Consider the following 27059-nt stretch of genomic DNA (forward strand, 5'->3'; position numbering starts at 1 on the left):
GTGCAAGATAAGTATGTCATCTGCAAAGTTATACTCGTTCATAAGGGTTCTGTGTTTCTGAATGCTTTGTAAAATGTTATTGTGTGATGATGGAGGTATATTACACAAGAAACTATTATACAAAAATGATGATGGAGGTATATAACACAAGAAACTATTATTAAATATTATTCTCATATGCTTTAGATGTTGGTCTAGGAAAATAAGTGCATTCAATTGATTAAATGCAGAAAAAGTCATTGGCATTGGCCAGTGGGCGCATTAAAAGATGTTAAGAGCAACTTGCCTTTTTCTCGACTTCCACAACATCATCTTCTTTATCCCCGTGGCAAGCGTACAGTACGAATCCTTCATCACTGTCACTGTCTGGATCACTAGCAATCAGAACACATGCCATCATAAGTTTAGGTCAAACAATTTTTTTGAAACCAATTGCATAAAATTCCTAAGACACTCATTGAGTCCATTATCTGGCAAGAACAAGTACCATAATTACTCTAAGTTTTCGGACAGTTAAAAATAATTAATCTTTTTCCTGACCGAAAATTTAGATAAGAAAAATATTTACAAAGTTAAGGTGTCCAAAAATTAAGAGACAAAAATTAAATGTCCACAATTATAATTACTAGTATATTGAAATAAAAGCAATAAATCCATGCCCAATAGTGTTTCTACTTTCAAATAAAAACAACTTCACAGCTTTGGTTGCTGTAAATGTTACACAACAAACAAGTTATAACATTAAACATACTGCTTCCATAATAGGAAGATATAATTCAAAATCATGTCGGGTGAAGCAATTGTTTTCTACCGGTATACATGGTTATTTACCCAATTACGCTCATGCATGCATCTCCCAGGTTTTATGACCTTAATCCGTTTGTAAAACCCCATGATCAAAGTCTCGCAAGATAAGCAAATACAGTGCCTACATCTGGTAAAAAAGCGCTATAAAACATACTGTCCGAAAATGATAGACAAAAAGCTCACGTCAGAAGTAACAAAAAGAGTCACAAAAAATATTTATTTTGGACAAAAAAGGGGTTGTCCAAAAACTTAGTGTCCGAAAAGGTAGAGTAATAACGGTACATATAATGCCTTGTTCGGATAAAACTGGGCTTAATGCATGAGAGTCAATCATCCCAGATTGGCCTGTGCAGTCCGCACAGACTTATCAGGGACAAAACTTTTATGGAATTTTGTTTAAAGAAAGAATCTTCTAAACCAAACTCCAGTATACACAGAAAGTGTGGTCCCTTATTAGCCTGTGCGGATGGAATGCATTGCATGCATGCCCTGCAGAAAGTGTGGTCCCTTATTAGCCTGTGCCGATGGCATGCATTGCATGCATGCCCTGCAGAAAGTGTGGTCCCTTATTAGCCTGTGCGGATGGAATGCATTGCATGCATGCCCTGCAGAAAGTGTGGTCCCTTATTAGCCTGTGCCGATGGCATGCATTGCCCTGCAGAAAGAAGCTTAATTGACTTGATAAAGGCCATGAGAATGTTCCCAAAACAGGGGATCAAACCATGGACCTTCAATCCGCAAACTGACACGATACATAAACTATTGCCATAAGAGCATGAATTAAGATTTTATTTATTGTCTGCATTTTTGTCACACTGTAACTGTATTTCAGGCATATAATTGCTGTCAGTAAACAAAATCACACTTGCAATAAATGAGCTTTATTAATAGCAGATTTCACCAAGATTGATTAACCTGTTCCCACTCAAAAGCAAAAAGAAAATGGCCATATGCAACCAGCATAAAACCAGAACAACCTGCGAAGTCTAATGCAGTTTGCTGCTCATCAGTATCTAACAGTTGAAAACAAAGCCTTTAAAAGTTGAATCTATGAAGAGAGGTCTTTTTTTAGTTTAACAGGGACTGCAAACAGGTCAAACTGCGCACTGAGAGGGAAAGGTTTAAAATCACATCCTATTACTACCTACCCTGCATTGGTTTCTTTATTCTCATCTTGAACAGTGTCTTCCTCTCTCTGATCCACTTGTTCTTCAACTTCCTGTTGGACTGGTTCTTCAATTTCAACTTCCTGTCGGACTGACTCCATTGTTGTATCTCTTTTGACTGGTTCCCGTCGAACAAAGACTTCCCTCAGGTGTTCTTCTTCAGTTTCAGGCGTCAGTTTTATTTCAATTCTTTCAGCCAAACCAGGTTTCTGCAGCACATTTTACAAATATTTTTCCACTAAATGTTCACAAATGTGAGTTTTGTTAAGATTGTGTATGTTTTTCATGAAATTATACTTCACTTAAATAATGAATTCACTTTTTGTCATCAAGAAAATCATGTTATCTTACTGCCATTTTGTCATAATTATAAGTCATTTTGTCATTTATCTTGTAAAACAAATATGGATTCTGCTGAATATTGGACATAATTTATACTTTTCTGCCAATTCTGTTAACAAGAACCAGATTAATATTGGCATAACAAGGGCTGTTTGTAAAACATGCATGCCCCCCATATCGGCTGTCAGTTGTAGTGGAAGCCATTGTGTGAATATGTTTTTTGTCACTGTGACCTTGACCTTTGACATAGTGACCTGAAAATTAATAGGGGTCCAGGGCCCTCGTGTGGCCGTTTTTACCGCCGAATATCGGCACCTTCCCCCATGAAAAAGTATACTTCTTTCCCCTTTTTCAGCTAAAAATTCCCCCTCCAAAAAAAAAATAATTTTTTTTTTTACTTTTATACCTATGTTGCCAGCTTGTATGGTGCTACTAACCTTTGAATAAATGTATACTTATGTAAATCACATTAAAATATAGCAATTTTAGGTGTTGAATGGTTGCTGAAAAGATCTTCTAAAATTCCCCTTTTCGCCCAAAACGACGCGAAATTCCCCCTCATGAGGGCTGTGGGTGGCTTCCCCTAGCGGCAAGAGAGGGTCCTGGGGTCATCTGCCAGTCATGATCAATGTACCTATGAAGTTTCATGATCATAGGTGTAAGCATTCTTGAGTTATCATCCCGAAACCATTTTCCTATTTCCAGTCACTGTGACCTTGACCTTTGACCTAGTGACCTGAAAATCAATAGGGGTCATCTGCCAATCATGATCAATGTTCCTATGAAGTTTCATGATCATAGGTGTAAGCATTCTTGAGTTATCCGGAAACCATTTTACTGTTTCGAGTCACTGTGACCTAGACCTTTGACCTAGTGACCTGAAAATCAATAGGGGTCATCGGCCAGTCATAATCAATGTACCTATGAAGTTTCATGATCCTAGGCCTAAGCATTCTTGAGTTATTATCTGGAAACCATTTTACTGTTTCGAGTCACTGTGACCTTGACCGTTGACCTAGTGACCTGAAAATCAATAGGGGTCATCGGCCAGTCATGATCAATATACCTATGAAGTTTCATGATCCCAGGTCTAAGCATTCTTGAGTTATCATCCGGAAACCATCTGGTGGACGGACGAACCAACGGACCGACAGTCCGACATGTGCAAAACAATATAACCCCTCTTCTTCGAAGGCGGGCATAATAAACAAATGAGAAATGTGTAACAGACACTGATGCCTCACAATGCATGTTGGACCTAGACAGCAGAGAAAAACCAAGTAGGGCTATAAGTGGTCGCAATCGAAATCCTTCCATAACAATCATCCACACATTTAGCTGTGAAAGTGTGAGCAAAATCAACCAAACAGTCACAAGAGTTGAACGCACACACTTTGGAAACTGTGACAGTTTGAATAAGATCCACCCAGAAGTAAAATAAGAGATGAAAAAAACGCCACATTTTGGGACTAAATATTCTGTAGTAGAAAAAAACAGACAAAGGGCAAAATCTGCAAATAATTGAAATATCTCAATATCATTTCTTTACGATCAATCATCTTAACATTAATGCAATGCTTTCCACAGGCCATTTAACAGTCCCTCGCCGAGTTCTTGAATTTGGAAATCAAAGTCTGCAGTGCGCTTGAAATTTACCGATTAGTGTATTTTTTCAATAATTGCAACTAGCCATTCTTCAGATCAAAGCGATAATGACTTCGCTGAAAACCACTCAAAATGTGCAGCTTCATGATAAATTTTTTTTACCTTTGACCTTGAAGGATGACCTTGACCTTGAAGAATGACCTTGACCTTGAACTTCCACCACTCAAAATGTGCAGCTTCATGATAATGCCGTTTTGAATTTTTAAAATTTGTTTTTTTACCTTTAACCTTGAAGGATGACCTTGACCTTGAAGGATGACCTTGAACTGCCACCACTCAAAATGTGCAGCTTCATGAGAACGCCGCTTTTATTTTTATATTTTTTTTTACCTTGAAGGATGACCTTGAAGAATGACCTTGACCTTCCACCACTCAAAATGTGCAGCTTCATGAGATACACGTGCATGCCAAATATCAAGTTGCTATCTTCAATATTAAGGTAGCGCACCTCTAATGGGCACATATCCAAATATAATCTAAGTAATTATTTTCTTAATCAGCATCATTTCACTGAACTTCATGCAAATTTGTAGGTAGGCTTTCCATGCTTTTTAAAAAAATATACCGATTTTTTCAAAACCACCCCCTCGCTCGGCTTTTGTCCAGTTTATTTTCACCCCTGGGGTATATAAAAGTTCCATAATTCATTCAAATTTCCAAATATGGGCATGCAGTTGGTGTGTACAGATGCTGTAAAGGTGTTTAAAGTTTAAACAAAATGAAATAAGTATTCTTTTACAGACATTTATTTTTTACAAATTTTTATCTATGGAAGAGCGCCATGAAATGTAAGTGATTTCAGCCAAGTAAAAATTGGGTCGGTTAAAAACAAAGTGTCATAAAATTCAAAATAGTATCATTTAAGTCATATTTTAAACTAAGTTTTTTATAGAAACACTATATACAGCAAAAATACCAAGAAATAGACAGATTTACCGTTTACTTTTTGAAATAAAAATAAAAATGCAACATGCATGGTTCGTATTTTCAAAGGTAAATCACCCAATTTCGCCATAACGTTGTTTTAATTTTAATAATTGAAGAATATGCATAAAAATTGCAACATATTTAACAATAAATATAGCTTATATGCCATATTAAATCAAATTACGTTAGAAAATAAATAAAACGCGTCGCAAAAAAGTATACGTCGTCGGCAGGATTCGAACCTGCGCGGGAATATCCCAAAAGATTTCTAGTCTATCGCCTTAACCACTAGGCTACGGCACCTAATAGTAGGCTCTTCAACCTTCGAAAAAATCGCGGGAAATCATTAGAGGTGCGCTACCTTAAAAAAGTTATGGCCAATGTTAAAGTTTTCGGACGGACAGACGCCATATATGTGACATTTGACCTTGAAGGATGACCTTCACCTTTCACTACTCAAAAGCTCTATGAGATACACATGCATGCCAAATATCAAGTTGCTATCTTCAATAGTGAAAAAGTTATGGCCAATGTTTTTATCAGACGGACAGACTGACATACACACATACTGACATACTGACTGACGGACAGTTCAACTGCTATATGCCACCCTACCGGGGGCATACAAATGTTAACCATGACTTTATAGCTATTTTTTTTCTTGAAGAGTCATAATGCACCAAATACTGTCACAAGTAAATGTAAAACAATTCGCATATGCAGGGAGTTAGCCTCTCTATTCCAACCCGGGGCGTCTGAAGAATATCCTATGGAAAGCACATCTGTGAAAGTTTTAGCAAGATGCACCAGGTAGATAGAGGACTTAAAAACACAAGCTTGGCGATGTACATACGTACATAGGTACAAACAGACGAGATGACAGGTGTGATGCTTAATGCCTCACACGTCTTGGGGGCGTAAACATTAAATCTAACCATGTATCAGGATTATTTCAGATACCCAGTGTTTTATCTTGGAGCGCATCCCGAGTCCTATACTCATACAATTGGCTGGGGACTCATTGCAATTTTCAAATATTTCATGTTCACACTTTGGGACTCATTAATTTATAAATGTTAAAGAAAACACTTGTTACCATTTCGGGTTCTGATTTCTGTGATGTTGTCATGACGACTCGAAGCGAGTCCACTTCCTCTTTTGTCGGTTCCAGTATCTCTCTGGGCACAACTATGATCGTACAGGAAATGGTGGAACCAAACGGCATGCTGTTCTCATGGAACCTCCAAACGCTCTCGTATTCACCTATACCAGAGACAAACAGAATATTTTTATGAACAAGAACTCAAAAGGTCTACTTATATGGCCACATGTTGGTACATAAAACATTAAATGCAGTTATGGCAATGCCAATGTCTGAATATGCATCAAACAATTCTTAGACCTAAGATGTACAATAAAGGATATTCTTAAAATTGCAATTTACAAAAATTGCTTCAATTTTGAGTATGATTTTGTATTAAATATCTCTAATTGCATCATGCTTTAGTAAGACCACTTGGCTCATGCCATAAGCACCAGTGGTAGTCTGCATTTATGCAAACCCTGAAACGAATTTCTTGGGTCTAGGAATATTTTTTATTTTAAAGTCTAAGAATGGGTTGATGAGTACATGCCCAGCTCTATTAGTTGACAGGCCTACCTTACTGAGAGGGGCTGACAAAGTCCACACATATGGCCCCTTCCCCCGATCTCTCTCCCTCACCTCTCCTCTATACCTACCTGACTGAGAGGGGCTGACAAAGTCCACGCAGATCGCCCCCTCTTCACCGGGCAGGAGATGGGGCACGTCAACAACAGCTGATGGAGTGGGAATGTTTCCCGTTAGAAGCTTCAACTGAAAGAACATGGTCATTGTCAAGTGTTGTTGTTGTTTTAATTATTATAAAAGATTTTATTTATCATTTTGAGCCTTATTCTAAAACGAGGGCCAAGATGGCCCTAGTCCGCTCACCTGAGAGGAATCGGTTCATTCAATCTTTACCTTATGTCAAACATGACCTAGATATTGACCAGACAAACATCCTGGTCAAGTTTTATCATATTTGAACCAAAGCTCTGGCCTAGGGAGTGTTTTTGTTTTCGTAAGATTTGAAATGGTGACCTATATTTTGAGTTGACCCCCCAAACATCAAACATCAAACTTTGCTTACAAGGATTTTGTATAATATAATGAAAATTTGGACAATCTAAGGGCAATAATTATGGCATTAATTATGTGATTTTGCTCATCATCAAACTTGACCGAGATCTTTCAGCAACTTTGATAAAGAATGCTTGAGAAATGTGAATGCTAGAGGGTTAACAAACCACATGTGGACAGACGAACAGCACAGGTCACAGGGGTAAAAAAAAATGTGCGTATGGAAAGGCCTTGTCCATATACACATGCATACCAAATATGAAGGTTATATCTCAAGGGACATAGAAGTTATGAGCATTTTTCGAAACCTAAACGCAGATTTAGATGGAAAGGCCTTGTCTATATACACATGCATACCAAATATCCAGGTTATATCTCAAGGGACAAAGAAGTTATGAGCATTTTTCGAAACCTAAACGCAGATTTCGAAACCTAAATGCAGATTTCGAAACCTAAACGCGGACCCTAAGTTCAAGGTCAAGGTCACAGGGGTTAAAAATTGTTTGCATATGGAAAGGCCTTGTCCATATACACATGCATACCAAATATGAAGGTTATATCTCAAGGGACATAGAAGTTATGAGCATTTTTTGAAACCTTAACGCAGATTTCGAAACTAAACGCGGACCCTAAGTTCAAGGTCAAGGTCACAGGGGTCAAAAAATGTGTGCGTATGGAAAGGCCTTGTCCATATACACATGCATACCAAATATGAAGGTTATATCTCAAGGGACATAGAAGTTAAGAGCATTTTTCGAAACCTAAACGCAGATTTTGAAACCTAAACGCGGACCCTTAGTTCAAGGTCAAGGTCACAGGGCTAAATAAATGTGTGCGTAACAAAGGCCTTGTCCATATACACATCCATACCAAATATGAAGGTTATATCTCAAGGGACATAGAAGTTATGAGCATTTTTGGAAACCTAAATGCAAAGTGTGACGGAAAGACAGACAGACAGACAGACAGACGGACGGACAGTCCGATCACTAAATGCCCCCTTTTCTTCAAAAGGGGGCATAAAAAAATCCAACCTCGAATAACAATTAACACATAAATGAACACAACTGCACTGTATTATTATGAAAACATTAATAATCAAAGGGGAGTAACTACTGTATTCTTAAATGCAATATTTAGAAGAGTTGTCTCACATGTTACATGACCTTAATTCATGATTGTTTGCAAGCCTTTTTACTATATAAATATAAGAATACTGCCACGTCCCCCTGGCAACCATGTTTTTCAACACACTGGAACCATTTTCAAACTTAACTCACGTATCTAGGAAACAAAAGTTCTAACAAAATTTCATGAAAATTGGGCCAAAAATGTGACTTCTAGTGTTGACATGTTTTCACTATATACATATAGAGAAAAATGCCCCGCCCACTGGCGGCCATGTTTTTTCACCGATCTCGATCATTTTCGAACTTGTCCGAGACATCAATTGATCCAATGTTTTGACCAACTTTCATGATGATTGGGCTAAAGTTGTGACTTCTAAAGTGTTTACAAGGTTTCTCAATAGCCAAATAAGGAAAACTGCCCCGTCCACTGGCGGCCATGTTTTACAACGGATCGGAACCACTTTTGAACTCAACCAAGATATCATTAAGACAAACATTTTGACAAAGTTACATGAAGATTGGGCATGAAATGTGACTTCAACAGTGTTAAAAAGGTTTTTCTTTTTTTTTACCTAGTGACTTAGTTTTTGACCCAGCACAACCCAGTTTCGAACTCGGCCGAGATTTCATTGGGACAAAGCTTCTGACCAAGTTTCATGAAGATGGGACAAGAAATGTGGCCTCTAGAGTGTTTACAAGCAAATGTTAACGGACGGACGGACATACGACGGACAAAGACTGGTCACAAAAGCTCCCCTGAGCAATCAGGTGAGCTAAAAAAACGGGCTTAATGCATGTGCGTTTAGTGTTGTCCTACATAAACCTGTGAAGTCTGCAAAGGCTAATCAGGGACAACACTTTCCGCCTCTACTGGAGATTCATTTAAAAGAGACTTACTTTAAATGGAAAATTCCATACCACAGACTAGTGAAAAAAATAATTTAAGACTCACTTAACTTTTCGTAATGGGTAAATGAACGTATTTGTATGCCATTGTAACATAGGTAGCATTCCAATTACCTTAGTAGCACATGTCCACTGTCCATCTCCACTGTTCTTCACCCACCAGGTTTTAACGAACTTGGTCCCCGACTGCATTTCTGTACGCGCAGGAACTGTCAGGTCAGAAAGCAACTGGGCGCCCATAAGAACCCTGTAAACATTCTGTACATTTCAGCCACACTCTGATAAAAGGGGGCTTAATGCAATCCCTTTCAGTATCTGTGCAGTCTGCACAGGCTTATCAGAGGCAACACTTTCGACTTTCACTGTATTTCACTGTATTTTTGTTTACAGAGAGTCTCTACTTAGAAAAATTCCAGTTCAATCGCAAAGTGTTGCCCCTGATTCACGTCTGCAGACTGCACAGCTTATCTGGGATGACACTACATGCATTATGCTCCATTTTCCAAAATCAAGGCTCATTTGGATACTGTTTCTTTGATGGCATAAATGTTACACTAAAAACTGCTTACATCTTTAAAAATGACAGATTTTTCTTTTAACAAACCCTTGGATTACCCAAAACAAGTACAATTCTTTTTTTGGCCTTACTTGTAGAAGTCATAGGTGACCGCGTCAAGAAGGTCCAACCTTTCGCGTTTGGAAGGTGAGTCAGCGAGGGACTCAAGCTTCCTGTTCAGTTTCTCGGCCTTGCGTTTCACTTTCTCAATATTTTTCTCTGACTTTCTCTTCTTCTTCTCGATCTTCTGTGAATATCTGCACTTCAGTTTGCTGAAATCAGAAAACTATGAATCAGGGCATGCATTATGGGAACTGTAGTCAGTCTACAACTCGTTGTAGCAGGGAATTTTTTTCCATTTTAAGAACTGGGCCAAGGCCTTCTATTCTTTGTGAAAGTGTATTCCCAAAGTCCCAAAGTAGCCTGTGCAGTCAGAACAAGCTAATCAGGGATGACACTTCCCCATATAATTTATTTCCGTTCAGAAAAAAACATCCTTTAAACAAAAGTTACATAACAGCGGAAAGTTTTGTCCCTGCTAAGCCTGCGCAGACAGCATACGCTTATCTGGGATGACACTTTTGTACATGCATCAAGCCCTGTTACACAGAACCATTATACAGGTTTTCTCGTGTTATGACTCCAAGAAAAGTACCTGTACCAGAGGAATTGAGAAAAAAGTGCGTGAAAAACACTAACATTGGGAAAATTCCCATTGTCAAGTCGTCATATTGGGAAAATAGTGTATTTGATTTTTTGCTACCAAATACTTCAAAATGTCAAAATTCAAAATACAAAGTGTTGTCAAGTTGTCAATATATTTACTTAGGTTTAAGACCTAGAGCTGCGTTGGGAAACTAACTAAATGTTGCATGTTATTTATAAACACAAGAGCACCGCATAACGGGTGCCACGCTCGGCTGCGAAAGCTTGTCAGATTTAAAAAAAATAAATTTGGAGGTCACAGTGACCTTGACCTTTGACCTAGTGATCCAACAAGAGATGTGTTTGTCAGAAACAAAATGCCCCCCCCCCCCCCCCTACTGCGTTGCATTGAAATAAAATTTCTATTTATCATTTGGCAGGTAAAGATACACATGCATGCCAAATATCAAGGTGCTATTTTCAATATTTAAAAAGTTATGGCCAATGTTAAGGTTTTAGCACGACGCCTACGGCGGATGACAAGCTGGCTATGACAATAGCTCGGGTTTTCTCTGAAAACAGCCTCGCTAAAAATTAAAACTTCAAATGGCAATTTTTTGGAAAGCGATTGGGAAATTTGTAGTCTTTTCCTAATTGGGAAAGTGCTGTTTTCCGGTACTTTATAAAGAAGGAAAAAAATTCCTGCAAGGTGTTTTCAGTACCTTTCAAGGTGGTTATTCGCCTCATTCTGATCCTCGACCCCCTCCCCTAGTATGGGCACCAGGAGGTTGCAGCGACGGTGGGTTCGGTAGATGGATCCTCTCAATAGAGGCCGCCGCACTCCGTCAACCATTCCCACTCTCGGGCATGGACGACGGATCTTTACAAACACGTGTTCGGGATTGTGCAGACCAGACTTGCTCTCGCAGACTTCGCACAGGTCATAGTCGAGGCAGTTCCTGGAGAAAGTATGACCAATCAGTATAAATATTTTGAAAACACAAGGGTGAAATTTAAGAACCATCTAAGATGAGGTAAATGCCCTACCACCCTCACAGGGTTCAATAAAACTCCTCATAGATCCAGCAAAGTTAATTACTATTTGAAACAAGAGCTGTCACAATAGGATCACTTATGCCCTCTATAAATGTTTGATAGAAGTTATGAGATTTTTTTGAAACCTAAACGCAGATTTCGAAACCCAACCTCTGACCCTAAGTTCAAGGTCAAGGTCACAGGGGTCAAAATTTGTGTGCGTATGGAAAGGCCTTGTCCATATACACATGCATGCCAAATATGATATTGCTATCTGAAGCGACCTAGAAGTTATCAGCATTTTTCGAAACCTAAACGCAAAGTGTGAAAGACAGACAAACAGACGGACAGACGGATGGACAGTCCGATCACTATATGTCCTCCTTCGAGGGCATACAAAAGTTTGAATTTTAAAGACAGGAAATCAAACTCTGACAAGGGCTGTTTGTAAAACATGCATGCCCCCCATATGTGCTGTCAGTTGTAATGGCAGCCATTGTGTGAATAGGTTTTTTGTCACTGTGACCTTGACCTTTGACCTAATAACCTGAAAATCAATAGGTGTTATCTGCCAGTCATGATCAATGTAACTATGAAGTTTCATGATCCTAGGCCTAAGCATTCTTGAGCTATCATCCGGAAACCATTTTACTGTTTCGAGTCACTGTGACCTTGACCTTTGACCTAGTGATCTGAAATTAATAGGGGTCATCTGCCAGTCATGATCAATGTGCCGATGAAGTTTCATCATCCTAGGCATAAGCGTTCTTGAGTTATCATCTGAAAACCATTTACTATTTCGGGTCACTGTGACCTTGACCTTTGACCTAGTGACCTCAAAATCTATAGGGGTCATCTGCGAGTCATGATCAATGTACCTATGAAGTTTCATGATCCTAGGCCTAAGCGTTCTTGAGTTATCATCCGGAAACCATCTGGTGGACGGACGGACAGCCATGAGCAAAACAATATACCCCCTCTTCTTCGAAGGGGGGCATAAAAATATATTGACATGTTGACATTATCTTTTTATAATCAATTATACAACTGAGATCCGATGTCAAATACCAGCTTAACCACTTTTGGTTAATAAGCATTCTTGAGCTATCATCCGGAAACCATTTTACTATTTCTAGTCACTGTGACCTTGACCTACTGACCTGAAAATCAATAGGGGTCATGTGCCAGTCATGATCAATGTACCTATGAAGTTTTGTGATCCTAGGCCTAAGCGTTCTCGAGTTATCATCCGGAAAACATCTGGTAGACGGACCGACGGACGGACAGACCGACCAACCGACATGTGCAAAACCATATACCCCCTCTTCTTCGAAGGGGGGCATAAAAATAAAGATTGAATATGGCCCCGCAAAACACTTTATAGAAAAAACCTTGAAATTATCCACAAAAGTCAAATTCTTAACAATATTACTGATTGAGACCAAGAAAATAAAGCCTGTCTACCGTATTTTACCATGCATAGCGCGCAGTTTTTTGCCTTCAAATTTCGAAATAAAAATTCGGTGCGCGTAATACATTGACACAACGCTTTTAGCTGGTTGCTAAATTGCAAAAAAATCCATTTCGTAATCGTAAATCTTCACAATTGCCGCCATTTTTGTTATTGCAGAAAACTACACCCTATAATGTTATAGACTGAAGGGGCCGTTGTCGAAACAACAAATAGCGGGAAAGGTTAGGAATGAACGGGGTAGTAACAGTTTTGACAAAAATTAAAAGATGAAAAAAATGTCTTTGTTGGTGTTTTCACAGTTCTTCATTGATTGTTTATTAAAAAAAATCGAGGTATATTGATCCCCGTGCGTCGCGGTATTGTTTGTTACAGTTTTTGTTGTCATGAAAACTCGTTGATTTACAACGCAAAACGTCTTATTTGAACTGAGGCTAATTAACTCAATCATATTTCTCAACTTCCCTTTTGCTTTATTTTGATAATTTAATCCAAAGTTTAATGTTAGCAATTCCGAAAATTTGCACTCTATGTGAATTGACAGTTTGACGTTATCAAAGGAAAGCCGCTTCCTGTCTGAAGAAATAAAGCGACAAGTTTCTCGCCGACAAAATTGGCTTCCTTTGTCTAGCAATCAACATGCCGAACCAATCGTGTGTTTGTTCCTCAATGGCAATCGTCCAATTAAATAATAGCATGTGCAAAGCTCCGCCTTCGAACCTTTTGCAGAGAAAAGAGGTGGAGTTCAACGGTTAATTGAGCAAGTGTTTTACGTAAGTTGAGTTCCGATTTGCCGAAATAACTCGGCCCTAAGCATTCAATCGACGAATACATTTATCAATGATTTTCCGATCTCTGCATAAATATGCTAATGTGCGAGTATACTACGTAGGTAACAAACCAACAATAGAGATATAGACTCGTTTTATTTTCTTTCAATAGAGACAAACAAATGATATTTGTCAAATGGCTTTACGCCGATAACGCCAACTGTATGGAATTGAGCGTTCGGGTGTATTGTTTGTCTCACTATAAATACTTATCAACCAGACGCAGTAAAGGCGCGAAATACCAGGTCAAACTGGATTTAATGGGGAGCATCTCTTAATGGGGAAATATTTAAGTCGATGAAAAATAAAATGGGAGCCACGGACGATTTGCGTAAAATTGGACATTGCGATGTTGCGGGTCTGCAGAAGAAGATGTCATACGATGTTGTGAGCGGCAGGTAATGAAAATGTTACACTGTTCAAATGTGAGGAATAGGTAATAGTTGTTTGAATTTAACGCGCAGGGGTCTTGAAAAAACATCCGCAGTGCGCGGCAAAAAGGACATATCGGTGTTCTCGAGAGAATAATCTTTCGAATTGTCGAAAAAATAGTGCTATGCAACCCATGCTCCTGATTGTCTAAACTCTCCCTACTTTAAAACAAAAAATTAAGCGCCCGAAAAACTCAGATTAAATGATTGCGCAATATAAGAATGGCGGCCATTTTCGGCCAAATTTTCAGGTTTTTGGTCTTGAACTCTTTTTTTGTCCATTTTGGCTTTAAAAAATCGCATGCGCGTTATACATGGTAGCGCGCTATACATGGTAAAATACGGTATATTAAAATGAGAATTTGAACAAGCCTGATTTAATAGTTGCTAGTGCAGGGCCTATGAACTTGTGCTAATTTGAATCACTGCTATAATTTGATGACCCAATCAAGGATGGCATTGTAATAACAATGATTTTTAGGAGTAACCATTTTGTTTAGTCTTCAATAATAGGACAACATTTTCAATAACAAGTTTTAATCTGTTCCTCGAAAAGCATCATATAAATGAGCACATAGTTTATGTTTGAAAAAAAGACAAGTTACTGAGCTTTCTCTAAGAGTGGAAATACTACAGGACACCATAAGCATTCAGAACAGGGAAAGAAAATATTAGTGAAACACACATTTGGAATGTTGACAAGTTTTCATGTAAAATTGGCTTCACTTTTAAATATTTATATAATAGGTTTGCAAATTTCCCCTTCAACTCTGACTGAGATAGACTACAAGAAAAAAAAAACTAGTCACTAGTGACAATCTGTTTTCAAGGAAATTATTTAAGAAGAAAACAAATATGTGTACTGTAGATAATCATTAAATATGGGCTGTCAGTTGTAATGGCAGCCAATGTGTGAATATGTTTTTTGTCACTGTGACCTTGACATTGACCTAGTGACCTGAAAATAAATAGGGGTCATCTGCCAGTCATTATCAATGTACCTATGAAGTTTCATGATCCTAGGCCTAATTATTCTTGAGTTATCATCAGGAAACCATTTTACTGTTTCGAGTCACTGTGACCTTGACCTTTGACCTAATGACCTAAAAATTAATGGGGGTTATCTGCCAGTCATGATCAATGAACCTATGAATTTTCATGATCCTAGGCGTAAGCATTCTTGAGTTATCATCTGGAAACCATTTTACTGTTTCGAGTCACTGTGACCTTTGACCTAGTGACCTGAAAATTAATAGGGGTCATCTGCAAGTCATGATCAATGAACCTATGAAGTTTCATGATCATAAGCATAAGCGTTCTTGAGTTATCATCCGGAAACCGTTTTACTGTTTCGGGTCACTGTGACCTTGACCTTTGACCTAGTGACCTGAAAATCAATAGGGGTCATCTGCGAGTCGTGATCAATGTACCTATGAAGTTTCATGATCCTAAGCATAAGCGTTCTTGAGTTATCATCCGGAAACCATTTTACTATTTCAGGTCACCGTGACCTTGACCTTTGACCTAGTGACCTGAAAATCAATAGAGGTCATCTGCGAGTCATGATCAATGTACCGATGAAGTTTCATGATCCTAGGCATAAGCGTTTTTGAGTTATCATCTGGAAACCATTTACTATTTCGGGTCACTGTGACCTTGACCTTGACCTAGTGACCTCAAAATCAATAGAGGTCATCTGCGAGTCATGATCAATGTACCTATGAAGTTTCATGATCCTAGGCCTAAGCGTTCTTGAGTTATCATCCGGAAACCATCTGGTGGACGGACGGACATACGGACGGACGGACAGCCATGAGCAAAACAATATACCCACTCTTCTTTGAAGGGGGGCATAAAAATATATTGACATGTTGACATTATCTTTTTATAATCAATTATACAACCGAGATCCGATGTCAAATACCAGCTTAACCACTTTTGGTTAATATGCAAATAAGCTGATGTGGTTTATATGATCAGTTGCTCTAACATCGCATTAAATCATCATTTGAAGCTCAAATTTCTCTGCATACTGAGTGGTAGTTTGATTTAGATTGTTTGAAGTTGTTGTGGATAAATGCAGGACATGTGTTCCATCCACAATCAGTAAGCATTCTTTGTTTCTTTCCTAAGATACCAAAAACATGGTTTTCCCAAGAAAATGACCGAAGAAGTTATCTATCAGCTTAAGGTCTCTGTTAGAAGCCAGCTTAAGTTATTGAAAGCCTTGCACAGGGAAAATGGGGCTTAATACCTGTGTGCACTCTTTGCAATCCACACAGGCTAATCAGGGACAGTATTTCCACTTAAATGTATCATTTAAAAAATCCAGTTTACCCGGAAAGTGTCGTCCCTGATTAACCTATGCAGACAGCACAGGCTAATCTGGGACAACACTGTATACACATGCTTAAAGCCCTGTTTTTTAGGTCTGAACTTAACTAAATGAGACTGTTCTAACTTCTAAACTTCTACATACCCGCATTTGTAGCGTGGTCCTACGATCGGATTGTTGCACCCATCACATATTACTCCGTCATGTGCATAAACCACTGAAAATACATTAATAATCATATTTGCACTGCTTTTGGACTTTGGTTTTCACCGTTAAAATAACAAATGTCCTTAAACTTAAACATGCAACCAACAGAAAATCAAAGCTGAAACATAATCTTTCTCATTTGTAAATATGGTTCTGTATGAAATTGAGAAGCCAGTGTCCAAACACTAAAAAATGAAATTGGAAATGTCTTTAAAATAACATGCAATCAATAGCTGAGCTGAAATCATAGCTAAAACATAACAATCTTTCTCATTTCTAAAAATAAGAAGTCCACACTAAGCTTAAAATCTAAAACAGTGTCCAAAAACTAAACTTAATACTACACAAAAATACATACCGTGCTCATCTGGGAATTTTTCCGCTGCCAACCCCATGACCTTTGTGTCACCTTGACCACCAGCGACCCCACAACTTGACCCCAAGGTCCCTGACCCCTGAAGGGATTCAATCACGGCCCCATCAAGTCCCTTTAGGACCTGCTTTACAGTCTTCCTCGTGACATCACGCACAATTTCTGATCTCAGGTCTTTCTTCAGCTGTATGTATGAGAAATAATAATAAGCCTTGGTCTAAATGTACTCTGCAGAATGCATGTGTGTAAAGTGTAGTCCTAGATAAGCCTGTGCAGTCAGTGTAGTCCTAGACTAGCCTGTGCAGTCAGCATAGGCTAATCAGATGCGACACTTTCTGCCTAGACTGGATTTTCGCTAATTAGGAGCTTCATATAATTAAAAAAATCCTTATAAGCAACAAGATATGTGTTTGTCACAAACACTATGTCCCCTTTTGCGCCGCTTTGAAGCTATATATTTGACCTTTGACCTTGAAGGATAACCTTGACCTTTCACCACTCAAAATGTGCAGCTCCATGAAATACACATGCATGCCAAATATCAAGTTGCTATCTTCAATATTGCAAAAGTATTCATTAAATGAGCGATTTTGACCCATATATTTGACCTTTGACGTTGAAGGATGAACTTGACCTTTCACCACTCAAAATGTGCAGCTCCATGAGATACACATGCATGCCACATATCAAGTTGCTATCTTGAATATTGCAAAAGTTATTGCAAATGTTAAAGTTGGGGCAAACAAACAAACAAACAAACACAAACCAACAGACAGCGCAAAAACAATATGTCCCCCATTATAGTGGTGGGGGACATAAAAAGTGTCTTCTCTGATTAGCCTGTTTGGACTGCACAGGCTAATCTGGGACAACACTTTAGACACATGCATTAAGCCCTGTTTTCCAAAAATGAGGCTCAACTGATTCAGGCTTCAATATAACCCAAAAGGGAGGATTTCAATAGATTTTGAAAACCACTTATACAAATCTTTGTTTGGCCTCAGCATAATAAGAGTCTCACACTAAGATAACTGGGCTTAATGCATTAGCAGGGACAGCACTTTCAGCTTTTATTATATACCTGCTTTATGTTTCCAAAATATACAAGTTGTATCAATCGGTAAAATACAACTACACACAAATAATTCCCATATTATTTTACTCTCTAGTTTTCCAATTCCGAGTTACCATACTAGCCGAACTACTTTTAATGATGTCACTTTGAATGCAGAAAATTATAAGAGCATTCTTGGTTAATTATGAATGCTTAAACTCAATTCTTAAACTTAATACAAAGTTGTATATAAAAAAAGAAATGTAAGTCAATTGTTACAAATGTTTGTATCAGTCTGGTTGCTTGTGATATTTCGTATCACACCCGAGGCTCTGCCTCTCGTGAGATATGTCATCACACAAGCTACTCAACTGATACAAACACGTAGAACAATTGACTTGCGTAATATTCTGTATTTTTTGTATTTCCTGCATAAAGGACATCTTAACAATAATCCTGTTTCAGCGGAAAGAGTCCTCCCAGATTAGCCTGTGCGGTCTGGAACAGTAATATACGCACATGCATGCAACCCAGTTTTCCGCCAAGTGAGACTCATTGAAATTTTTGTTTTCGCCTCAACGTAATAAAGCTGTACCTTTGTCATGAACTCCACAAAGTCACTGTACTGTAGAAGTTGATCCTGGCGTGCACCTTCTGAGCTAGATTGGCGTTCATAGACTGACCCAGCAACAGGCTGAAATAAAAATCTCACTTCTAAGATTCTAATCCAATTTTATTTTTAAGAATAGTTAAAATTTGCAAAATATGTGCCGTGCTATAAGAAAACAGGGCTTAATGTATGTGCGTAAAGTGTTGTCCCAGATTAGCCTGCAGAGTCCACACAGGCTAATCTGGAACAACAAAGTATATATTTTTCCCAAATGACTTGCTAAAATTCCTTATTAAAGCCCCACCTCACCCCCCCCCCCCCCCCCCGAAAGAAATAAAATACAAATTAAGTATCTTGCTGTTTTTAATACAACTCATCCTTAAGTTTATCTCCCTATCCAGCTGTTTAACTTGAAACATTCTTAATACAATCTTAAAAACAATTTTATTCTCATTTTGTTAAGTAAAATAAACAATAACTATTTCTCAATTTTAGTAAAAATGACGCAATTTATTCAAACTCTAAGGGCCAATGGAATTCCAAAATGGTGACAAAAAACTGATTCAGTAGGTCAAGTCATTCTTTAAAACATGTTGAAACAATTCAATGGAGAGAGCACTGGGCCAAGAGCTTACCTCCCATTCGCAGCCATATTTCTTCACTGACAGCTTCATATCAGCGTCTGGGAACACGATCGCACCTTCAACCACACTGCCCTCTAACTTGTCCACATCGGTTTCCTTAGCTAGCGGAGCAACAGGCGCCTCTTCTTTTTTCCGCTCCACATCTCCCATCGGAATAGCCGTGTGAGGGTCAGGGCAGATTTCGCGGAGATCTAGGGGCTCTGGATTTTTTAAAAAGTCCATGTGCAAATTAACTGGAGCTTCATGGTAGTGCATTGTGTCATCCCATATTAGTCTGTGCAGTTCGCAAAGGCTAATTAGGAAATCAATTAATGCCTATACTGCATTTTCTTTAATAAAAGACTTGCTTTAGACGAAAAATTCAATATCAGTGAAAAGTACTCCATGGATACAATAAATATATGACATATGCATCATTTCATAATTATCAGACAAAACAAGAATGCCTACAGGCTTTGTTAATGATTGGTCGGACTCTTTGCTTAATCCTTTCAAGCTAAGATACACACTTTGACCCGTGTGTAGTCCCTTCTAAAATCTACTTAAATGATGGACTTTTCTTACAAGATTAATGTTATAAAAGGTGTAATTTTAAAACCCAGGATACTACTGTGCGGCAAACAACATAAAGCGGGAACAGCCTCATAGTTACTTCTGAGGGGGAAAGTGGCCAAGTACTGGAAAGATGTATCTGGCAGAGAGCTTACAGGCCTTTTCTAAACGGACCCATTCCCAAAGCAAAATGGTAAGAAATATCCCAATGTTATTTGTTAGTTTTTTGTTAAGAAGTGTCTTATGTTTATTATAACTCAATTTAACTTGAATTACATCTAACAAAATATATATTTAGAATGTATATGATTTTGTTTGTATAATATGAATTATTATCACACAAAATTATATTAAATTTGTCCACAATAAGTGGACTTTTTGCCCGAAAAAAAATCCTAATCCCAAAATTACATTGCATTTTTCCCATAATGGCCAGAAAAAGGTCTGGCTTACCGTCCAGCCTGTCCATACTTTGTTCTGGGGGGTCACCGTGATCGTCGATGTCCACCATCCGGAACACGGCTGTCTCCGCGGCTAACGGCATCACTTTGACACTCAGCTTGTGTCCACACTGCATCGCAACCTACAAGGGGTTTAATGAACACAAAGTCAATGTAATGAACACAAAGTCAATTTAATGGACACAAAGTCAATTTAATGGACACAAAGTGATCTTATGGACACAAAGCCAGCTAATGGAAATGTCAGCTACCAGTAATGAACAGAAAGTCTGCTAAGAGACAAAAAGTCAACTAATGAACACATAGTCAGCTAATTCTGGGATTTCAAAAGAAGCATCAATCATATGCATGTGCATAAAGTGAAGTATCAGATTAGCCTGTGAAGTCCACACATGCTAATCAGGGACAACACTTTTCGCTTTTATAATAGTTTTCGTTTAATCAGGGTCTGTTCTGGGTAAAATCAAGTTTAGGCGGAAAATGACATCCCTGTTTAGCTTGTGCCGAATGCATAGCCTGTGCCAAATGCACAGGCTAATCTGGGATGACACTAAAAACATGTATTAAGCCACATTTTCCCAGAGTGAGGCAGGAAAAGGTTCATGCATTACCTTGACTCTCAGCCGGTGTCCACACTACATCGCAACTTATGTGGAAAGAAAACATGCAAAATATGAGCTGCACTCTACAGAAACAGGACTTAATGCATGTGTGTTAAGTGTACTCCCAGATAACCATGTGCAGTCTGTTTTCAGCTTTTATGGTAATTTTCAAAGACTCCTCATGGAAAATATCTGGTTAAACTGCAAATAACGTCCCTATGAGAAGGTGCTTTACTCCCATGCATTAAGCCCTGTTTTCCCAGAGCGAAGAGGGAAAAAGTTCATGCAACTCGTTGACACAATCTGTGTCCACACTGCATGGCAACCTACAGGTGGTTGTTCATAGATTGTCAAAATGACAATTGTCCAATTTTTGACACAGGCATGTTTTAAAGAAATAAAAGAACACTGTTCATTGCCAAGCGGAATAACACTTATGTGGTGAAATACATTTTCGTTTATGGGAAATAATCATAATAAATTGACAAGATTATGAAGTACATGTATTACACTGACAATGGTGAAAAATATGTCCAAGGTCAACTCAAAAATTGGTTAATATTGCATCATTTTAAAGAAATGTATTCTGGGAAGGGGCCTTTCTCCTGGGTGATGGGGCCTTTATAAGCCCCTGGAAAAAGAAGGCAAAAATTCCTGCAGGTGTAAATAACTAAATGAAAAATCATCTTGTTAACAACCAAATTAATCAAAACTGAAAATTCAGATGATTTCTTATTACTTTAATCTTGTATCAACATATCTGGTTCTATCCTATACTTTTATGTTTTCAAATGTCAAGTTTTCGAAGAAAAATGTTTGCTTCTGGCTATCAGAAAGAAGCATTTCTAAACGTTTACCGGTATTATAGGAATGTTTGGTGTAATAACTTGATTATTCTATGCCTTTTAACTTACCCTAAATGCCTCAAACAATTCCTCTTGGCTTCCAAGCGAAATCTAAAGAGAAAAACATTAATTTGGTAATTTGCAGTTTGCAAAAAATAACAGGCAATAAGAATTATCTTTTCTGTTTAACAGGGGTGTCAATTGTCCCCATTTGGTATTCGGAAAATTAAACTTCAACTATTACAATATTTTTCAAATGAATTATATTTATAATAACTGAATGAATATAGTGAATGAAACAGAATAAGGGGTGTGATTTAGGAGAAGTCTAAGAAGAGGAAAATTAAGTCCACTGATTTTGGAAAACCTAATGTGCACAACTGGATTACAAACTTCCTAAACAGACATACAAATAAACATCTAGTTAAAGTTTAAAAGATTGATTTATAAAAACTTGTTTTGCTTCACATATATATTATCAAAGGATTAGAATTTAACATGTGGGCGTGTTCTGTAATTCTCATCATTTTGTTTCTAAATCCCATTTTGCACTTATTTCTTACATACCTCATCACTGTCAATATCCACATAGCTCACTGCCACCCTGGGACAGTCAAGTCTGGCTTTAAACTGGAAAAATCAATACATTACATTAATGTTCCCGAAGACTGTTCCACATCTCCTTACAGAGCACAAGACCAACAAGTACATACGGAACATGACTGCAACACGTGTTGGTCCACATGTGCCCCTACTGGCGACTGTCGAATGAAAAAAAGCTGAAATTGGTTTAGACACATCACTAGGCTAGTAGCATGAACCAACAAGGGAGGCAACTCGTGATGTCACAAATCGGCAGTAACCAAAAAGTGGTTCTTTATTATCTCGCTTAACATGGGTCTAAATTACGTTTTAAAGCTCTTTTCTGATTGGATTAAACAGTCTGAAATCATCCAATCAAGAAAGTAGAGACATTTATCTTGCATAACATTCAATGCCATGCTCCATGCAAGCTATTTAGAAAATAAAAATGGTAAACCAAAAAGTTCGGAATGTTTTTTTTTGCGGTTATAGACAGTGTTACTTGCTGAAATCAATAAAATATTGCTTTGAAATCATTTCTGTATTGGTATTGAACAAGAAAGTGGTCGAATATAAGTGGAAAACATAAGTATTGTGATTAAAACTTGTGTCTGCTACAATTTTACGAGTGGTTACGGAAATTACCGATCGTGCAGATGTATTGACAAACAATGGCCAAACATCCGAATAGCTTTCATATTTCAAGTTTATCAGCCTTGAAAGCAATACTTTTTCAAATAAGAAGCAAAATCATACATTTATCAACCAGTAATAGTCAATAACACCAAAATCTTTGGGTACATTCATTTTGTTTTTCAGAAACCACGACATGTATTATTTTCGGAAACGGACGATCGGTCATTTCCGGAACATCTCGGTAAATTTCAGCAGACAAGTTTTCATCAAAAATTCTTATGTTTTCCGTAAATATTCTACCACTTTCTTGTTGTATACCAATACATAAATGATTTGAAAGTAATATAACATTGATTTTGGTCAGGAACACTTTATATAACTGCTAGAAAAGACATCTCAAATTTAGCGCATAAACCATTGAAAAATCATACTTCAGTTTATCCTTCTTATGATTGTTTAATCAGTTACTTTAGCTTCCGCCACCCACTTATTTTTGAAATTATGACACACATATGTTTAAACTTGAGTTATAATATTTTTTTAGTTACTTTTATTGAGAAACTTTTATCTTATAACACATTTTTGGTACAAAAATGTAAATTGTATATATATAGTTTGAAAACAATACATAGTAAAGATTTACCTTAACTTGCTACACATGTAAAATAAAATGCCAATAATTACCGTAATAACTCTATGTTTTCGGACACTCTAAGTTTTCGGACACACCCTTTTTTAGCAAAAATAATTATTTTTCATAACTCTTAATTTTCTGACACACGATTTTTCATCCATTATTTATGTCTCTAAGTTTTCGGACAGAATATTTTACAGCGCTATTTTACCAAATTTCGGTCCTGTTTTCGATATCTAATGACACTTCGATCATGGGGTTTTACAACCAGATTAACATCATAAAACATGGAAGGTGCATGCCTGAGGGCAACGGACCATTACATTGCGTTATTGGGTAAATAACCTTGTAAACCGGTATAAAACAATGGTTTCGCCCGATAGCATAAGCGTTATGACACTTATCAGGGGCAGTTTCAATTAACAGTTCAATTATCTACCGCAATGGTCCTACCCCTTGTAAGTAAAATAACTGTGACAAATACTAAACGCTTCAAAGTGTGATGCACCCTATTGCAAGTTTTACGAACAATGGAAGGTGTTAGAAAACAACTATCTGAAATGAACAAACAAAGAATTCATAGTTTGCTTTTTTGCGTTAATTACAGGTTCATTCTAGCGAGTATCGGTACGTCACATTCTCATCTTTGAACTCGTTGGTCAAAGTACAACCTTGTAGTAACTTTCTGTCAAATAAATTAAGCATTTAAAATTATTTAAAATGCAGTGCAAATATATATATAACTGTAATTTATACTATACGGCATGGTATTTTACAAGCGCATGCTATTACCGGTAGTCGTTGATACAATTGACGCTATTTTCGGACACTCAATTTTTGACTCTAAGTTTTCGGACACCTGCATTTTGTGAATATTTTTCGTATCTATGTTTTCGGACACGAAAATTTTTTATTATTTTTAAGTGTCCGAAAACATAGAGTAATTACGGTACAACAAAAATCACTTTTAAATATTATGTTTTGTTTATTAGTCTTAAACAATATTAATGTTTTCATTTCAAAATTATAAAACACAATACATTAAATATTGTCTTATAAAAATGATGACATAACAGATTGTTAGGAAGATATGAACAGAACGTAAACAGTATGCTTATTGAAATTAAAAACAACTAAAACATCTTTTTGTATTAATTTTCTGATAAAAAGTGGTATTTCTAGTTAGTACAGGAGATATTTTATCAAGAAAAAGCATTAGAATTTGGATTGTTTTGAAGAAAAGTGTGCATTTCATCCAGTATTGCCATGGAACCAGCTTTTGGTTAGAAATTCTATACCATTATTTTAAAGTTCATTACCCCTTGTTGCTAAAAAATTCATAAAAAATAGAATTTTCAAAGTAATCCATTAAAACAAAAAGAAAATGCTTTCTAATACCTTAAATATTATTTCTGCAGGCATTTGACATCAATTATTTATGTTTAAAAAAATCATTGGTTCATGCTAAACTAGGCACGACTCTCTGTGCAAAACTGTTCTTTAGGGTGCGCTAGAGGGAGGTAGACGACGAGGCAGAAAGAAAAGCTGGATTGACAATGTTAAAGAGTGGACATCCCTTTGCATGGATGAATTACTCTCAGCAGCATACCATTTCAACAGACATGACTGGAGGAGGACTTATTTATCGTTGTCCCTCTTTCCCCCCGCCCCCAAAGCGGCCAGACCAGTCAAGGGATTCATGATGATGATGATGATGATGACTCGGACACTTGTGTTGGGAGCTAGTCAACTCGTACCTAAGTCAACTCGTACCTTCGGTCAACTCGTACCCGATTTGGTCAACTCGTATCCGATTTTTGGTCAACTCGTACCCCCACTAGTAAACTCGTACCCGAATTGGTCAACACGTACCCTCCTAGAAATTATTTATATATATCAAAGACGTGAAATATGTTGTGTATGTTTTTCATATGAATATAGATAAAGGTTATACAAAAAAAAAAGTGTTTTCTTTCAAAAGTAGACAAGTTCATTATTTTTCACACGTGTATAATTATAAAGGACGTGTTTGTCAGCGCTTTGTTTGATAAAATGTTGAATAATAACACCTTTATGACAACAGGACTGTCGGCGATTTGTTAAACAATTTGTTTGTCGTGCATCTAAAATGACACGTGCGGAAGTTGTCGGCATTTTCTTTGATAAAATGTTTGATTGTAAACACCGCATGATGACTTAACCAATTAAAGGTATGATCCACTTTGAAGTTAAAGGAGTATGTTTTTCTCACTTTTATATGAGTAAATCCCCAAATTACTATATAAAGGCTTTGCAGACTGGCTTTAATCATTAATCTTAATATCTTGAAACTAAATACGGACTCTGTGTTTCGTGTCTTGGACTTAATTTCATTTATTGTTTATCGTGGATTATAATTTAAAAGTGTTTTGTTTAATTAATCTGCTTCATCATGGATGAGGGAGATAGGGACTGTGTTTGTGTTGTTTGTGGACATATTGGTTCCGATGAGTGTAAGGCCATTATGTGCGATGAATGTGATAGATGGCAACACAGACACTGTAAATCTGGTAAGTAATCCCTTTATATTTTTTTAAATAAGTTTCATTCGAGAAACTTACCTCTATAGAAGCGTAAACTGAGGAATACAAACCTCTTTTTGTTATAACTGATGGTATTTACATCTTTATAATATATAGCGTCAGTACATACGTATATACGGTATCGGGTCCGCGATGTTTGTGAACGTTGGCAGCATCGGCTTTGTGGAACTGGTTAGTTTAATTTAATTTGTCAATTGTATATAATAAAAACATCTCAATAAAATATAGCTATTCATTTTTGATTATTTTATCATTATTACTAGCTATAATCATTTAAAATAAACTATTTGGAACTGGTGAGTATGTAAAGTCTAAATTATAATGTACACAATATAAAGTGCATCATTTATTATTTTATATATAAGCTGTATATATTAAATTTATAAATTATTTGTACATTAATATGTGTATTATAATCATTAAGATTATGAGATTTTGAGTGTAACTTCTTGCGTTGTTTATGATTCTTTCATTCAGCAATATATAACCACCGTCTGTCGGATTATCTAATTTATTGCAATCTTGTCGATCCCTGCATAGGCAAATAAATTTAAAATTCATATAAACATCATTAAATCTCAATAAAAACATCATCAATATTCAATTTACTAAACTGATCTGATCATCAACTTCCAATAATTCTCGCGTGTATTGCGCTGTGTGAAGTAGCAACTGGCCTTTATTGATCAATGTCGATTAATTAAGAGATTGAAGAGATAACGGTCTGTGTTAATTGATTGATTGAGTGTCGTATAAACCTAATATAGATAACATTGAGAACAATTACTAAATCATATAGAAATTAGTTATGTAGAATATGATTATTATTGAAGAATGCTAAAACATCTAAATACTCATTATATCCGTTTG

The 27059-nt window shown here is 37.1% G+C and overlaps 1 protein-coding gene across 3 annotated transcripts in view; it reads right to left on the reverse strand.

The window, feature by feature from the left end:
• The window catches only part of LOC127847621 (next to BRCA1 gene 1 protein-like), a 56461-nt gene that overhangs the window by 23292 nt on the left and 6110 nt on the right, over window positions 1-27059 (reverse strand). For 2 of the 3 annotated variants that reach the window (XM_052379646.1, XM_052379647.1), the window contains exons 2-15: window positions 22323-22385; window positions 21825-21866; window positions 20301-20430; window positions 19287-19495; window positions 18637-18735; window positions 16973-17171; window positions 16552-16624; window positions 11028-11264; window positions 9753-9932; window positions 9219-9351; window positions 6648-6762; window positions 6004-6170; window positions 1956-2182; window positions 287-374 (exon numbers count right to left, since the gene is read on the reverse strand). In XM_052379646.1, the coding sequence (XP_052235606.1) occupies window positions 287-374; window positions 1956-2182; window positions 6004-6170; window positions 6648-6762; window positions 9219-9351; window positions 9753-9932; window positions 11028-11264; window positions 16552-16624; window positions 16973-17171; window positions 18637-18735; window positions 19287-19495; window positions 20301-20430; window positions 21825-21866; window positions 22323-22385 (1962 nt within the window). The remainder of the gene's footprint in view (window positions 1-286; window positions 375-1955; window positions 2183-6003; window positions 6171-6647; window positions 6763-9218; window positions 9352-9752; window positions 9933-11027; window positions 11265-16551; window positions 16625-16972; window positions 17172-18636; window positions 18736-19286; window positions 19496-20300; window positions 20431-21824; window positions 21867-22322; window positions 22386-27059) is intronic. The other variant, XM_052379649.1, reaches the window with a different exon arrangement.

Source organism: Dreissena polymorpha, chromosome 10 (genome assembly GCF_020536995.1).
Source record: "Dreissena polymorpha isolate Duluth1 chromosome 10, UMN_Dpol_1.0, whole genome shotgun sequence".
In the NCBI taxonomy this organism is placed as follows: domain Eukaryota; kingdom Metazoa; phylum Mollusca; class Bivalvia; order Myida; family Dreissenidae; genus Dreissena; species Dreissena polymorpha.